Source organism: Asparagus officinalis, chromosome 5 (assembly GCF_001876935.1).
Source record: "Asparagus officinalis chromosome 5, Aspof.V1, whole genome shotgun sequence".
Lineage (NCBI taxonomy): Eukaryota > Viridiplantae > Streptophyta > Magnoliopsida > Asparagales > Asparagaceae > Asparagus > Asparagus officinalis.
The window spans coordinates 34,492,203-34,510,237 of record NC_033798.1 but is presented as its reverse complement, the minus strand read 5'-3'; the positions used below and the strand labels follow the sequence as shown (position 1 = coordinate 34,510,237).

The 18,035-nt window shown below is 35.2% G+C and overlaps 1 protein-coding gene across 1 annotated transcript; it reads left to right on the top strand.

Annotated features, from left to right (window-relative positions):
* Window positions 201-17,128, top strand: LOC109843153 (notchless protein homolog). Its single transcript, XM_020412087.1, has 14 exons — window positions 201-538; window positions 756-837; window positions 955-1,044; window positions 1,985-2,110; window positions 4,299-4,426; window positions 10,881-11,080; window positions 12,388-12,448; window positions 13,671-13,781; window positions 14,932-15,069; window positions 15,431-15,573; window positions 15,650-15,704; window positions 16,084-16,140; window positions 16,224-16,337; window positions 16,712-17,128. The coding sequence occupies exons 1-13, from the start codon at window positions 362-364 to the stop codon at window positions 16,305-16,307; spliced, it is 1,452 nt and encodes a 483-aa protein (XP_020267676.1). The 5' UTR covers window positions 201-361; the 3' UTR covers window positions 16,308-16,337; window positions 16,712-17,128.

Here is an 18,035-nt window from a genome sequence, read left to right as displayed (position 1 = left end):
TAAGTGAGTGAAACATAAGTTGTTCTAGTGCAATTTAGCATGATATTAATTTTGATGATACGAGGGGCTGGTTTCGCAATAGCTTATGACAATTGGTGGATGTCATAAGCAATACGAGTGATATGAGGGAGCAATTTGAAAATATTAATGCTTTGCAGCGCGTAACTCGATGGCTGGCGGTACTAGATTTCACTATTTCGCCCTCTGTCTCTCCATATAACTACCTGACCGAAAACCCTAGGAGTTGGGTTTTTTCTCTCTACCCCCACCCGCGCCCGTTCCCACCCAAATTCCCATCAAAACCCTCCAAATCCCCAATTCAAACGCACAAACCCTAGCCCAATTGCACCCACAAAGATCAATGGAGGTGATCGAACAAAGCAAAGAGATGATGGAGCTCGACCCTAAAACCAGCAGCAACAACGTTATGTGTCAGTTAACGGACCCAGAGGGGCAGCCTCTCGGAGCTCCGTTATACCTCCCTCAATCCGCAGGCCCGCCCCAGCTTCAACAGCTTGTCAACCAGCTTCTCTGCAATGTAAAATCTTCGAAATCTTGGTTAAAATTCTGGCTGTTCTTGAATCACTCATGCCGTGGTATATTATGATTTGATGAATACATATTCAAAATGAACAACCACCGGGATCGTTTTCTCATTGAAATCCAAGAAAACTAGTTTCAAGATAATAGATACGGGCAGTGAAAGCTAGAAAACAATATCATTTGTTTATTTATCTGTTCCTTCTTTAATACAGGAGGAAAGGTTGCCTTATGCATTTTACATATCAGATCAGGAGCTTGTTGTTCAGCTTGGCAGTTACCTTCAGAAGAACAAAGGCGAGTGGAAAAGTTTATTAAGTGTTCCTGTCTGATGACATTTCCGTACTGACAAGCTTTTTGATTTTTTTTTTTAAATGTTCGGTTCCTCGCATTTTATTTTGATCTATCATGCAGTATCGGTGGAGAAGGTACTTTGTATTGTGTACCAACCTCAAGCAATCTTCAGAATTCGTCCTGTCAATCGATGCTCTGCAACTATTGCAGGTTGGTTGTTACCTTTGTATACCTTAATTGTTTGTACTCTCAATGTACCCGCTCTGTTTTCTCTGCATGGTGCTGCTAGTGTAGTATCACCCACATGCATAAATATTTGACCTCAACTTGTTCGACTAGAGTTAGGAGATGGAATCTGCTAGCACTTTCGTTGAGTAGAATCTCTTGGTTGAGAGTTTGCAGCTACAGTTAGTACTGTTCTTTATGATCCGTTCAATTGGTACTTGGAAAATGAAAGTGTTGGTCAAATTTGGAGATGAAATTCATGTTCAAGTTTGGGGGTCCTCAAGAGACTGGCTTCCTGCACATGTCAGAACGTTGGATAGAATGTCTAGGTGCATCAACATCTCCAGCTTATCTTTTTTACATCATCATGTGTAATCATGTATAAGTAATTAATCAATATTCACTGGAAGGCTGGAGTAGCACCTTTTATGTAAACCATCTTATTTAATGCCATACTAGAAAAATCAACATGGCTCTTGTTCTATTCACTTAAACTGACCTTTAGCAAACCCAGTTATGGATTAGATTACTTCATCTGAGGATTTGGGTTTTATCTTTTGTTGCGTCTGATATTAACCTCCTTGTTCCTTGCAGCAACAAGGGATATTATATGCAATCTTAATCATGGAAATGTTAAAATGATTTATCGATAACTGGTTGTGTGTTCTGTTAGCTCATGTACAATAACTACTGAACGCTTCCTGTGGCTGTTACTTTTACATTAGAGCCTGTTTTGATCGCTATTCTCTCTTATTTGTTTCTTACTTAATGTCATGTGCAAATAGATGATCAATATGGTTCTCCATGTTTTTTCTTCTTGGAAGTTCTCCAAGCTATGAGGACGGGAAGTTGTACTTTTCAAGTTTATCTTTGACATTGTTCTATTGTGGTGCCATCTTATCCTAGGTCTTACCGATTTTTGCAGGTCATACAGAAGCTGTACTTTCTGTTTCCTTCAGCCCTGATGGTAAGCACTTGGCCAGCGGCTCTGGAGATACCACAGTTCGATTATGGGATCTTACTACACAGACACCTTTGTTCACATGCACAGGCAAGCTTGTGACTTTGTTTTATTATCTCCTGTTTAATTTAGAAAGTTCTGTTAAATTGTCTGTTCTTATGACATATTTAACGATGGGTAACTACCTTTCCTCAATTTTTTGGTTAGTTCTTATTTTTAAGGCTATGCTCCCTTAGACAGAAGAATGCAAATTTAAACAAGAATTAATAATCTATGAGTACACTGTTTGGTTCTGATGAAAGTCAAACACAACATAATCAACCTCGTTACATTTTCAGTTTCATTGCTAAAGCTATGTCTGGTTTGTTAGGCTCTCAATTTTTACTTCATATCAGTTTTCAGTTGGTTTGGGTCTGAAAGTTCCAATCAAAGCTACCAAAGAAACTAATCTCAAAACACATAAAATAACCCATCAATACATGCCCCTTATTGTCACATACAAGTATGATGTAATAGTTAGGTTTGGCATGTAGCAACTCCAATGAAGTCAATAATTAGCTAGTTTTTTGAGGAACCATAGAAAAAAAATTCTCAAAGTTCTGGTGTATGTCACAATTGTGTATATCACAATTTTATATGAGCCAACACTAGCTGCAAGTGAGAGGAATAAAGCACATGAAGCTTAATACTACATGGTGCAAAGTGTCATTCCATACAGGGTTGTCCCTAAAAGCCACCTTTATAATCTCATCACTTGGTAGAGTATTCATCTGGTGTTCACACAGATGAAGTTATCATCTATGGTCTGGGGGGCTATGTCAGCTATTCCTGTTGTGAGAAAAGTCTCACCATAGGTGTCAATTCTTGTTAGCTATTCGAGCAATTATAGACTCGGATTTATGGTGGTCCCTTAATCTGATGGTGTCATATCTTTAGGACTCCATTTAAAAATTGTGTCAGCAATCTGTCGTTAGTTTTAGGTTTAGGAAAGAGAGAAATTAATTGATTTATTTGACAACAAGCCGACATCCACTATAAAGGGGATCTCTATAGCAGTGGCACCTATTAGCGATGAGCTCACTACCTAGTAAATTCATTTTTAATTCTCGCCCTGTGCCGTATAGTAGACTCTTTTCTAGAAGTTCTCATAATACAGAAGGGAGTGGGCTGTTGGTTATGGAGGCCTCCCAGTGTACCTGGAATCAAGTACTGGACATCAGTGTGTCACTGTGCTTGAGGCCTGCCTTTATCGTAGGGGTCCAAGGGATCGTAATGTTCATGTGGTGCCCCTATTTGAGTTTGCAGGGGATTCTCGTTGTTAGTGCTGTACAAATTTGGAAATTGTTAGTGAAGTGAGGTTGATATTGTCATGTACAGTCAAGTGGCCAGCATGCATCTCTTTCATGCTGCACATTGTATTTTGAAACAAGCACAAAGGTTTGACCTTGAGGTGGAGATATTGAATGCTAGTGAGGTCAGAGATGACATAACTTCCCACAACTTCATCTCTGACCTTGAGGAATGCTAGTGAGGTCAGAGATGACACAACTTCCCACAACTTCATCTCTGAAGTGCTATGAGTTTCAGGAGCAAATGCTATCAACATCAGACAGATGCCCTAATTGCGAACAGAGGTGAAGTGGATCTTGATGGCTTAGGGACATTCGAGTTAGGTTATGACTCGGAAGATCAAAAGGAGAGAAGGTTGGTTGTTGAGTGATTGGACGATAAGTTACTTTCTGAACAAAGTATCTAATTGCAGAAGACTATGATTGTTAATTTGTAACTTGTTAAGTTGATACTCAAACTTCTCCCTCTCTCTCTTCCATATTCCTCATCCCCAAGGGATCCCAGCAAATGAAATTTCTGGTGGTTCTTAATTATACTGAGAGCCAAGTAGTTTGGCTAACAGAATGCTCATCACTTTAACATCAGGCAATGAGAAAAAAATTTGTTCTTATACATAACATTTATGAATTGTGAATGTCAACTCCATCTTCGATCTTTAATTTTTTTAAATCTTGGACAGATGCTGTTCATTTTTGTTTAATTACATGTTGAGTGCATGGGCAGGGTGCACATGTATGTGGGTGTATACACATTAATTTTTCTTCATGCTTTGGAGCACTTTATTTATTTTCTTGGAGAAATAAAAAGCTTCTTAAGTGGATAACAATTTTTGAGTTTTCAAAATTCTTTAATTATGGAGTCCACAAGCATTTAATTGTGAGAGTATCTTGAAACTGGTACTAAATTTACCTTCTCGTGTTTTGTTTAGGACATAAAAATTGGGTTCTGTATATTGCATGGTCGCCGGATGGCAAACATCTAGCGAGTGGTAGCAAATCTGGGGAACTTTTAACATGGGATCCACAAACTGGGAAGCTGTCTGGCAAGCCTCTTATGGTAAAGTCCATGGAACAGCCATTTTATATTAGCATTTACCAAGCAGCTTCTTTATTAAGAACATTATTCCTAGCGCTTTAATACTATGACATCTTATTATCTAGTCTTGTAGCATTATGTTTTTACAACTTATCATTATCAACTTAAGGTCTTATCTTTGCCAGATTATAGTAAATAAAGTACATACCAATATTTGTGTAATTTCTCTCTTGGATAACATTTTAGCCAAGCATAATATTTTCTTCATAAAAAAACTATGGTATTTCAGCATCAGATAGTGAGATCCGTCTTCTTTCTTAAATAATCATTATGCATTGATAGGCCAAGTCATTACCTCTTTATTGATGTTGAGTCAAAATGATCAGGTAATCTCATTTATTATTATTTAATTTCTACTTTCTGTCATTAGATTATGTGATCTATCTAATTTTATGTCTTTTATCGTATTCCAACTATGTATAAGCTAGCATGAGCTTGAACATCATGATGCTGCTGATCTAGTAGGTCCTGGAGACATATTGCTTATTTGACGCTTCACAGAATATATTACATGAAACGTGAACCTTCTTCCCCATGCATTCTTGAGGTTCTACATCTGATGTAGTTGTAAAACAGGATAAATCTATTATATGAGCAACAAACCAGGTCATAGGTTATGTTTGAGCACGAACTATCGCACAATACAATGTACATAACTATTGATCATATAGGATACTCTCGTAAATATACATTGCTATATTTATATGTCCTCAAAGTCCCCAATAAGGAACCTAGCTTTTCCTTATTTGATAATCACCAAATTTATGGAACATCATGATGCTGCTGATCTAGTAGGTTCTGGAGACATATTGCTTATTTGACGCTTCGCAGAATATATTACATGAAACGTGAACCTTCTTCCCCATGCATTCTTGAGGTTCTACATCTGATGTAGTTGTAAAGCAGGATAAATCTATTATATGAGCAACAAACTAGGTCATAGGTTATGTATGAGCACGAACTATCGCACAATACAATGTACATAACTATTGATCATATAGGATACTCTCGTAGATATACATAGCTATATTTATATGTCCTCAAAGTCCCCAATAAGGAACCTAGCTTTTCCTTATTTGATAATCACCAAATTTATGGAACATGCACCCGACCATTGGTTCTATTCTAGGCCATGTGCTTAAGGTATGTAGGCATTCAACTTTTTTGACGTTTAATGAATATTTTTGTAAAATAGGTCCACACAAATATAGTTAACTTATGTATCATATCAATTTCAGCACTTAACAACGTTTGCCTAGATACAATCTCATCATTGAAAACAATGTAGGCCGTAAGTGCCTTTTGAAATATTCGGGCCTTTGAAGTTGCCTATGTACCTATCTTATTAATGTTTCCACCCAAACTTGGTCCATATTGCTTTCAATCTTCTGTTAAAAGTAGACCCTACCCACTTTCATTATTTGCAAGAATGGAACAATATTATGAAGTAAAACCACTAGAATACTATGGTTAACATCCCTCTCAAACTCATTGTGGATAACAATTGGGAGTCTGAATAAGAATAATAAAAAAATATCTGAATCCTGATGAAAAACTCAAAATAGGCGAATGGACAAATAAATCAACGAAAGTGACAAGGTAAACAACAAAGGATCAATATCGAGAGAGAAAATCTTGGCAGCGATGAGATCAAATGGCCAAGGATTGTAATCCAAAGACATCGACATTATAATTCAATAGTGACAAGCGTGATAATGAAGAATAGAAATCCAGATTAATATTTTCTCCTTGAGGTCTTCCTCTCTCAATAGTCTCTATATAGATCATCGAGTTTTTCTCGGTCAATGTGCTTGGAATCCTACCAGTTACCATCACTCTCGTCATCATCGAGTTTTCTATGTCGTAGGATTCTTACCGTTCACCATTCAATTGGGTCGTCACCTAGTTTTCTTCTTTGATGTTGATACTTTTTATCTATAATTTGTGTTAATCATTGATCCACCTTTGAATTTGGGGGATGGTAAATATAGTATTTCTCTTTCATGACAATGTCCTTTATTATAGTTCTCCTTTTTATGGAAGTTCTTTTTTGCACGATTTTCTATCTATATTCTACAATATTTGTGTATATACAATGTATTATGCCTTCCAATGTCAACTTGAAGATACAATTCTTATCTCAACTATTGACAGTTTACATTCTACGAGCACCATCTGCTAAAGGGTTGTACTTGATGATAAACAAAGTAAAAATGAGTTGAGATGTCCTCTTGATTAATGGGGACTAGTGTAGACTCTTTTTTATCTTACTTGTGAGGTATTTTGATGCAGATCTTTGCTAGTTTCTTCATCCTTGTGGCATATAAAAAGTTAGAAACTTCTTGATATTTTTTTAGTGTTATATTCTATTCTTACATATTGTGGTCGTTCTTCAATAGGAGTACCATTTTTCTTTAAAACTACACAACAATAATACAAATCCAATAAATTTGTGCATTTATGTAACAATGATTTGCTGAATCAAAGGTCTTAGTAGTTCTAGAACATCAAATATAATGTCTGGTCTAGGCATCAGTTTTTTTGGGGATTTGATCGCATGATCATTCACAATATGCACATGCACAAGCACTTACACAAGTTCAAGGCCAAAAATGTCCTCATGTGCTAGTTTCTTATAGTTATTCTTAGTTCTGTCAATTATGTTCTTTTTTATTATTCACCCTTATTTACAATAATTCTAATAGCCACGTTAAACAATGACGAACTATTCTGTACAATTTATAAAAGGGTTAAAAACAAGAGATTCTTTTGATATATAATCAAACAATTTTCTACCTCCAATGGGAAGCATCACACTCTAACTGAATAGTCCTAACATGGCATATGCACAAGAAGAATATCTAGTATATAATAGTTCCCTAGAACATGAGAATTAATCTTAACTAGCATTTGAGGGTCTGTTGAATGGTTTTTTAGTTAAATGGATTGGATGCGGTTTCTGGATGAACTATTGAGAAGTGCCTTGCTTGGTGCATTAAAGAAGTGAGCATGTAAGTTCATAATTAGATCAAGTGGACACACATGTAAGTTAAAATAATAGAATATCGGTTGGGAATTGTGTCTTTGGTCCAATTAGATGATATAAAGACGATTTTGAGTGGACAATGGATATGCACAAGATGTTAAAAAAATAATTTTCTAGCTCTTTTGGAGAATGTCACTCAATTGAATAGTCCCAAAATGGGATATGCACAAGAAGATTCTCTGGTATATAATAATTTCCAAGAAATTCGATGAAAATTTCTGCGAGACAACTATAAACCTAATGATCCTTTATGGACCAGATTCATCAGAATGGTGGTAGGTAAGCAACATGTGTAAAAAATGAATGTAGAGAAAATGAAAATGTTATTACGGATATATGGATATACATAGTATAACCAATATGTGCATTCTTAAGAAGCTAGAGCTTGCTCCTATTGGAAATAAAATGAGAAAATCAATTGAGATAATTTGGCCATGACCCAACGAAGGCCGCTAAATGCATCAAGCAAGAGAACTAATAAGATTATAGTTGGGCATTGAGCACACTTGGTGAGAAGGATATGATAGCGAATAACTTAACGAAGGAGATAATCTTAATGTAGTTGGATGCCCAGAATTTGGTGTAGCCGAAAACAAAACATTGGGATAAAAAGCTTTCTTATTGTTGTTGTTTATGCTCTTGTCAACTAGTAAACTATCGTCTATAAATAGTATGTACTTTTGGACTTCATTATGCACTAAGTTAACTCATCTTAGGTGTAAACCTATGGTGGGGGCTCCCATCTAATTTCTTATGTGCTAGTTGCTATTACTTTTTATTTATCCTCGATCACTATCTTCAATCATGTCGATATAATTATTAGAGACCTATTTCTTTTCAGAACTAGACATATACATCTTCCTAGGGACCTTACTTTAAGCTTTTTCCAGATCAATAATATTGAAGCTTACTTCCCCTAGACCTATCAACTACCGTTATAAGTAAATATATGCCATACTCAAAATTTTGAAAATAATGCCCAATAGCGTTGCTATACTGCTGCAAATTGCGTGAGCACCCATTACCCTCAATGATATCAACGAAAGTGGTGGAAAATTGCGCTCTCTGCGCTATTTTCTTTAGTGTGTAATAGCGGTTAGTAGCTTTTCATTATGGATTCTTAGTTTAATATCAACTCAAACCCGACCCGTAATCAACTAAAAACCCCCACCTTCGTTTTTATTTCTTCCCTCTCCGATTTGATCTCAATAGATGGAAAAAAACCATAGTCCCACGATTCCCACCAACTCTGCCCTCCACCAATTTTATCGTCGGCGACGCTCCTTCTCTCCTTCTTTGACTACTCCACCTCAACCTCTACCTCTCCTGCTCCAACTACAACACCTGAAACCCAAAACCCCTCTCCAACTGCCCTCCACCTCAACCCCTACCTCTTCCTCTCCAACTACTCAAGCTTAACCGAAAAACCCCCTCTCTCACTGTCTCGCCAGCTTCTCTGCCAATTGAAGCTGATCAGAGTCCTCTTCCTCCTCCTTAGGGTCTTTATAAATCATCAAATATGCAATTGTAGATTTTTAAATATTTATACATATTTAAATTGGACCGCCATTTAACTTTACACTTTCTGTCGCTATTTGCCGCTATAACCCTAAATAGCCTTCGCGGTGCTTCAACGCTATGCGACGTTATTCGTTGTCAATAACCTTTGCATATTCATTGTCAACCTTTCTTGGACAAAAGCCAATTGAATGTACAACACGATAATTTTTTTCTTTTAGTTTCTGGTTAATTACTAACAATTACTCCCTTCCTAGTTTCAATCCATTACTTCATTTACTTGTTATCTTGATCCTAGATTGTTTCTACAACTTTGAGTGTCTCCTTTACTTGTAAGTTGTAAATGTCTCCTTTGCTTGTAAGTTGTAAGTAAGCTCCTAGGTCCTCCAATCATTATTTAATTTCATAGTTCCTATAAGTTTGCCCTATAAGTTAGTAGCCATATTATGTTATTAGTCTCTCTTCTCCCTAACACCTCCCAACAAAAAAAAAAAAATTGCAATGTCTTACAACTCTCATTTCATTTTCCAATACATCTTTAACTTTAGGGCATAAATTTTATTTTTGACAATGCATATAGTTCCTAGAAGAATTTGGCTCTACTGCAGCCTTTATTGAGTAATTCTCATCAAATAAGCCCATGGAAGTAAGTTTTTGGATTTTTTTAAAGAAAGACCATTTTTGAAACTTTATTAGCAAAATTGACCTTTTGTGGATTTAATTAGCAAAATCAACCTCTTTGGTCGATTTTGCAAAATATAGTTTTTAAAATACATAGGACTAGTGGTCCCGTGTAATTAGTGTTGGCTAATCACATGCTAATTAAACTTTAAAAAATACACAAGACCAATTAAACTTCATTAGGGTATAATTAGGCACCACTAAATACACGGGACTAGTAGTCCCGTGTATTTTAAAACTTCACATTTGCAAAGTTGACCTCTTTTTGACCAGTTGGCCAAAAAGAGGTCGATTTTACTAATTATATCAAAATTAGGTCAATTTTGCTAATAAAATTTTAAAAAGGGTCTTTTAGTCCTTTATCTTTCCATGAAATTGTCTTCCTTCAGTAACACTCGTCAATCATCTCTCATGATACCATTGGATTATCTAGACTCTCATCTAACGAGCTATATCTCTCTTATATTTAAGACATGTAGGAGACACTTTGGATCTATGAAGGTAGTAATATTATTTTTTCCCTTCTGCAATAATAGGTGGTGATATTTGTTACAAGTAAGATACTGCTGGGACGTGAAAAAGTACATTTGTCTAAATATGACTTAAAGTGCCCTAACTCTGACTGTAACCTCAGGATTTGAGTAGTTATAGTGGATAGTAATACAACTGTGATGTATATGTATTTTTCATCACCATCTCCTTAGCATTTCCTGCATATGTAAATTGTCTGAATTGACTACTGGTCTCTGTTTGTTCCGGATGTTTAAGCTATATGACAGCCTTTTCCCTTTAAATCAATTTAGAAAAGAGAAGTTTTATCCATTTTCTAGATATACTACCTAATGCTAATCTTGCTTCTTGTTCTACAGTTGAGAACTTGTCTTTTAGTGAAGAAAAACTCATTCTAAGATATTTTTTCACAGAAAATTCTTTAAAAAATGTTTTCAAAGAAATTATTATTACGAATATGGTGGATTAACTTTTCTGGCAAGCTCAGGAAGTATCCTAATTGAACTTTTCCCCTGAAATGGTGACTTTTGTTTAGTTGATGTACGTAGTTCAGCATCCTTGTCCTTTAGCTGACAGTTGTCAGCAATACCATGCATGTCATGATTTGTTAAATAAAAAGAAGCAAGTTTAGATTTCTAATGTAAATCCTCTGATGTTTAGGGTCACAAGAAGTGGATTACTGGTATTTCTTGGGAGCCCATACATTTGACAGCTCCATGTCGTCGTTTTGTTAGTTCCAGTAAGGATGGTGATGCTCGTATCTGGGATACTACATTGAGAAGGTGCCTTCATTGCCTTAGTGGTCACACCAAGACCGTCACCTGTGTGAAGTGGGGTGGTGATGGAATGATATACACAGGGTAAGATCCAGATCCATTCATATGGTTAAATAGACTTTTGCTACTTCGAAAACTACATGTTAGTATTTGCAAAGCAACATGTTAAACTGGTATAGTGGATACACCATTGTACTTTTAACTTTTTTCAATGCTTTAATTTTCTTGTTAGTGTTACTTTGAGCTAAGTTACATTTATATATCACTTTTTGCTGCTGTGTTGCATGCCAGCCTGTAGTCCAATGTTTTCTAGCAAATTTAGCAATTAGCATGCTTCTTTACATATAGTTTCTTCTATAAGCTGGGGAAATATTTATAAGCATTTAATTACTTTCTCCTTAAAAGTAGCACTTTCTAGACAGTCTATTGCTAATGCTGCCTACAAATATTATGTGCAATCAGTTTGTAGTAGCTTATATGAACCATTGACTTACCATTATGGCACCTTATGTCTGTTATCTTTCTGGTATTAAATATGGGGTTTTTAGATATTAGTCTCTTAAATCTTCAATAATTTCATATTAGGCCCTCAAATCTTTGAAATTACATACTAGTCCCTTAAATCTTCAATAATTGCATATTAGCCCTTGAATCTTTGAAATTGCATATTAGTCCCTCAAATCCTATTGGATCTTGCAAAATGGTCCTTCAAGTTAAATCACGATAGATTTGGGGGAATATTTCGTCAAATCTAATAGTTGTAGGCAAAATGACCATTTTACCCCTCTAATATCTTCCCCAACCAATTTCTTGATATGTTGAAACCTAATAGCTGCTTAACATAAATCTAAACTCACCAGTGTTCTTCTTCGCCAATGGTTAGCGAAAAAACCTTACCCAAAGTTGAGCTTCACGAGAGGTTGAAACATCGGAGAGAGCAGTTTGGTGATTGTAGATTTGGATTAGGAGTTAACCCGACCATGATTAGGTTTTTTAACTGAAATACTAACAGAGGGACTATTGTGCAAGACCCTATATGATATGAGGGACTAATATGCAGTTATTGAAGATGTAAGGGGCTAATATGGAATTTTCAAGATTTTAGGGACTAATATGCAATTATTGAAGATTTAAGGGTCTAATATGCAATTTTCAAAATTTTAGGGTCTAATATGCAATTATTGAAGATTCAAGGGACTAATATCTAAAAAACCTATTAAATAAAGGTCTAATCTTCTGCCATACCTCGCTCAGGGGGAAATAGAGCAGTTTCTAAGATTGCTCTTGGTTTATAATTGTGACTTATTCTTGCTGCATGCAGCTCACAGGACTGCACAATCAAAATATGGACTTCCGAAGGAATAATTGTGACTTATTCTTGCTGCATGCAGCTCACAGGACTGCACAATCAAAATATGGACTTCCGAAGGAAAGTTGATCCGTGAGTTGAAGGTAACGCAGCTCACAGGACTGCACAATCAAAATATGGACTTCCGAAGGAAAGTTGATCCGTGAGTTGAAGGTAACGTGTTTCTTGCAGATAATTGTTCTTGGCTCACAGTCCTTTTGAATCTGGCAAATTTTGTGATCAAGTTGGTCTGTAATAATGAGCTGCTATCCCTGTCCGGTTCCTCAAGAAATATCATTTCTTTCTTTTTAATGATGATGAAGTTAGTGATTATAGAATGGAAGGAATTACATTAACTTAGAACCAGTGTCCAAAGGTGTCTGCTTGTTATGGCCCGCAAACAAATTTCTGAAACACCATGATACATGCACAATGTATTATTAGCTTATGCAATTAGTCTCTGAGAACATTGTTTTTTCAATTAATTACCTTTGAAAGAAGTGATTGGCCGATTGCTTCATGATCATGGTGAACTTGAAAGCTTCTGAGAAAACAATGGCAGAAACAGTAAGCCTTTCTCATTTTTATGAGGTTGACTTGATGAATCTATTTTCTTCATTCTGGTTTCCTAAAGGCCATCTTCTCTATTAATAGTCATACTTTCTGATGGTCTCAACCCATGCTTGTTTAGATCTTCATTCTACCCTTGCTCTTTCCTCATCAACTAGGGTCCTTATCTTTTTTCGTGGAACAAAGAATTTGCCTTTGGCTCCTACTAATTAGAGTACCTAATAGTCTAGACACACGCATTGAACCATCTCAATTGGTTCTCCATCATTTTCTCCTCCTTAAACTACCTCTTAAGGTTGTCTCAGGTTCAGAGAATACGATATTCTCATCTGCCAGTAGAGTCCCAGGAATCTGATTTCCACATTTCTTGAAACATGGCATTACCATGTTGCTAAACTCTGAGCATTCCGGTGAACATAATAATTCTTGTTTGTTCTCTACACTAGGTTTTACCTTTGTTTCTCACATCTTAGCAAGTTTATATATATTTGTTTACGGAGCATGTACGTATGTACGTAGATAATTCTAAGAAACATGATTATCTTAATACAAAATTTATATAGTGGTTTCTTGTGTTGTAGAATATATGTGTGCATCTAAGTATCTTTTAAAAAGTGTAAAAATACTAAGAATTTCTTCCTCCACATAATTCATATATCAGAATTCTGGATTGATGATCTAATCATATAAGATGATTTGATTAAGTCTGTTATTTAGTTTTAATTATTCTGTTAAGGTTGGTGATTTTCTCTTCAGAATCATGCACATTGGGTGAATTCACTTGCTTTAAGCACCGAATATACTCTTCGTACTGGCGCATTTGATCATACTGGACGGACATATTCATCCCCGGAAGAAATGAAAGAGGTAACTCTTAATGATATATGACATTCGTCACGTTCATTTACTTCTGAATGTGCATGCAAATATATTTTCTCCATATTCATTTCTAAAAAATAGAATTTTTGATGTATACTATTTTGCTAGATGTCAAATTTAAGTCTAGCCAAGGTATTAAATATCAGATGTCAAAGCCAAAATTCATATCGGATTGCGGATATTAGTGAAATAATGGAGATATGTAGTAATATTGGAGTGCCACGTCGGATGGTTTGCATATATAATTTAATGTCCTAAAATGTGATCTAATCGTATTTAATGAAATCTAATTATATAAAAATGTAAATAATATATGTTTAGAATTGCTAAGGGAAAAGAGCCTACTAGAATTTCGCTAAAAGCTTTATAGGGCTAGAATTTTTGCTAAAAAATATTAAAGAAAATTTTGTTAGGTTAAAGAGATGCTTATGTTTGATTGAAGAATTTGATTCCTCTTATGTGTCACTGTTGATACTAGAACATAATTTTCCACCACAACCACTGTCATCCTTGTCAAGTTAATGCGGATACAGCTGTTTCTGTTATCAGAATTCACATAATTGTCAATGATTCAACTGCTAACTTTGCATTGTACCTAGCCTGTTCTCCTTGTTCTCCTTGTTACCTAGCCTAATAACAAATGTTGCTGGAGAAATACCATGGCATTGGTTTCTTTCTTGTCTCCATTAATGTCTCCAATGAAAAAAGTCCCCCGTTCTTTTATCAGCTTAATCCTCAGTGTTCTATTACATATTGTAGATTTTTCTCATGCCTTATGATGAAGTAATTGAGATCCTTAGATTTTTCGAGTTGCATTCTGCTTCTTTCTCCTTCACATGTTTGGCTTGCTAATTATCTACGAAAATTGCACACTTAATGTTTGTTAGTCTTACAGAATTTTTTGCGTGCCTGATAAGCCAGAATTCTGTTGACTTGAGATTTGCGCTCTACTTTCAAACTGATATACTTTTATAGGAACTTCTACTGTGCATTGTAATTATTCTTTTGCGTGCGATTTGCACTTAACTAATTTACTTTTACAGGAACTTCTACTGTGCAATGTAATTACTCTTTATTGTTAACTAATTTCTCTTTGTTCATTCTTAATCGTGATGATTATTACTGTGTTAAATGTCAGGCAGCTCTTGCAAAATACAACAAAATGAAAGGCAATGCTCCTGAAAGACTGGTCTCCGGGTCTGATGATTTTCATTTGTATTTGTGGGAACCTCTCACTAGCAAGCAGCCGAAGGCTCATTTAACTGGCCACCAACAGGTACATATGACCGATAAATTTTACTTCTTGTCCATGCTCCTTGCCGCGATCTTATGGCTACCCTGTTCTAAAGAGTTCTTTTGCCAATAAGGATCTCATATAAAGATTTATTATTTCTCTCTTTTTATCGAGATAGTTAATTATAACTTTCCTATCCTGCATAGAAAATTTTAGTTGTTTTCAATTTTTTCTACTTCATCAGGCATCTTTATATGTTATAGGTTATTATAAAGCAGCATTGCTACTTTCTGTTTATGTTGTTTTGCCTGTGTAAAATATTGTCGCTACCATAAGGAGTTAGAGTGGTTTCACCTTAGCTCTTATATTCAACATTTTGACAAATACAATACTTTATTTGCAGCTTGTAAACCATGTGTACTTCTCCCCAGATGGGCAATGGGTGGCAAGTGCTTCATTTGATAAATCTGTTAAGCTGTGGAATGGGATTACAGGGAATTTTGTTGCATCTTTCAGAGGTCATGTTGGTCCTGTATATCAAATCAGGTCCAGTTTATTTCTTGTGCTCATCTCTTCTATTAGCTCATCACTTCACTGACATGCTTCTGCTTTATTGTCACAGCTGGTCTGCTGATAGCAGGCTTCTATTAAGTGGAAGCAAGGATTCCACATTAAAGGTAGACACCATAGTTAAGAGGGTTCATATTAACATAATACGTTACTCATGTCTTTTTTCATAACGAACCTGGCTTCCGTATACGCATTATGTTACAATATGAATGAATTCATGTTGATTTAACTTATTGATGTTTAAGAACTTGCATAGATTTTTTCCCCCGTTTATGTTTAACACTTTTATATTGTTTTGAGAAAAATTGTTACAATATTATTGCTGTAGCATTACAGTTTTGGAACATTTTCTTCTTGCCTTCTGTCTCATCTTATTAGATATATTTTTGTATTATTATTAAAATGCATGAACTGTATGGTTTTACATTTTTATTATTTGATATTATCTCCCGTTCACCCAATACTGATATTTTAAGCTGATTTTAGGTATGGGATATCCGAACAAAAAAACTTAAACAAGACCTTCCTGGCCATGCAGATGAGGTATTTATTATCAGAATAAGATGAGTTAATGGATAAATCTTTTGTGCATTTGATAAGTTTCAGTTTAAATGCTTTTATTGAAGGTGTTTGCTGTGGATTGGAGTCCTGATGGTGAGAAAGTAGCATCTGGAGGCAAGGATAGGGTGCTTAAGTTATGGATGAACTAGCTATTCTGCCCGATCAAATGCTAAGCGCACGTAAGTATGATTATGATGTTTATTAGTACATAAGATTTGTGGCTCTGCTGAAAACATGCTTTACATCATTTTAGTATCAACCATGTTCTAATTATTCAAATGTCAATGATATTGAGTCGATATGACTTCTGTGTATCAAGGATGGAAACAAATTCATGTATCAAGTTTGTTTCCCATCCTAACGGGGCCAGTTATTGAAACTGAACAGCATAAACCTTCATGACATGTACAATGGAGTTCCATAACTGTGGGTCATGTAGAATGGTGCTAACAAAACCCTAAATAATAGATGGGTCTTGTCAAGAAAATCTAATAGTAGGTTATTGACAAGCTATTGTCCATTATCCTACTGACAAGATACTTGCCTTTTGCAGGAAAATTCCAAGTTGTCTACATTCCTATAATCAGCAGGGGCTAGTGGCAAGCCAAGTGCTGAAAGTAGGATTGGTTGAGCGAACGCTGGAGTATATTATGTTCAAGTAACTCGCCATCAGATGGGAGTGCTCTTTGGAGTATTTTTGTATGCTAGAGGAAAAAATCGAAGTATTTATTTGCAAACACATGTTTGGGGATCAGATTATTGATGCTTTTCTTTTGTACGTCTACATTTTTTGGAGTTGGAAAAATCAATTTTCATCTAGGAATGTTTTCCTTTTGAAGCATTTTATGTAATATATGTTGGCAAAATGCCCGATGTTGTGCAGGTTCTTCAGCGCAAGCTCTTTGCATTAGCTTTTAGTATGACACTCATTAAGTATTTGATTCCAATAAATCTAATTATGATTATCGTACCAAGAGGCTTCTTTTTCTATGGAAGTCAAGATTATGTCATGTTGCACGGTTATGGCTTTGGGCTTTGAATATCTTCAATGAATCTATGGCAAGGTGGTTTGTCTTAATCCGATATTGCCTTGTATATTTTTTTTCCAAGACTTAATAACATTAGTACACATGCAAACATTAAAAATTTAATCATTCCAATTTTTTTTATATAAAAAGGACCGATTTAATACCCTTACATTTCACTGATATTGTAAGATCTTTTTTATGATATTTTCTCTTACCTTATTTGGAACTAGCTGTAAAATGATTTTCAATTTGGGTGATGACTGATATCTTGAACAATATCATAAAAAAGAGTCTTGTGCATATTTTATCGTCAGATTATTACGTTAGTTATGTTTTAAGCTATTTAGATATACACATTTGATAATATTTATATTAGAACGTATTGCAATTCTAATTGTTTTTGGTGTATTTATCCATATCCTTTTTCTAGAAAAGAGCCTTGTTATTTCATATTTATATGTCTTATAATACAACAATGCAATATATATTTTAGTTAATGAGATCCAGTGATATACTCATGTTCTATTTTAGAAAGTTTTAGAAAAAAGAAAGAGAAAAAAAAAGAAAAAAAAAACAACATTTCTCCTATAAGACTACAAGTTTACGCTCCCAAATACGATAGGAATGAAGTAAACATCCTCCACTTATTCAAAATTTCCCAACTCCCACTATTTCATTATATAATAGCATAGATAAGTTTTTGGGTTTTCTAACGGGTGCCCTTGGGAGAGAGACAAAGAGAGGAGAGACTAGGAGAGAAATAAGTGCAAAAGTATTATGTCAGATTTTAGTATTCCAAATTTAAAATATGCAATGATAGCCAAATTGCTTATTTTCATACTTCTATTT

Excerpts from the sequence above, each read along its gene's own strand:
- LOC109843153 (XM_020412087.1), top strand. The coding sequence starts at position 362 with ATGGAGGTGATCGAACAAAGCAAAGAGATGATGGAGCTCGACCCTAAA. Across the intron at positions 13,782-14,931 it reads CCCCGGAAGAAATGAAAGAG|GCAGCTCTTGCAAAATACAA; the intron begins GTAACTCTTAAT and ends GTTAAATGTCAG. Across the intron at positions 15,574-15,649 it reads GGTCCTGTATATCAAATCAG|CTGGTCTGCTGATAGCAGGC; the intron begins GTCCAGTTTATT and ends TTATTGTCACAG.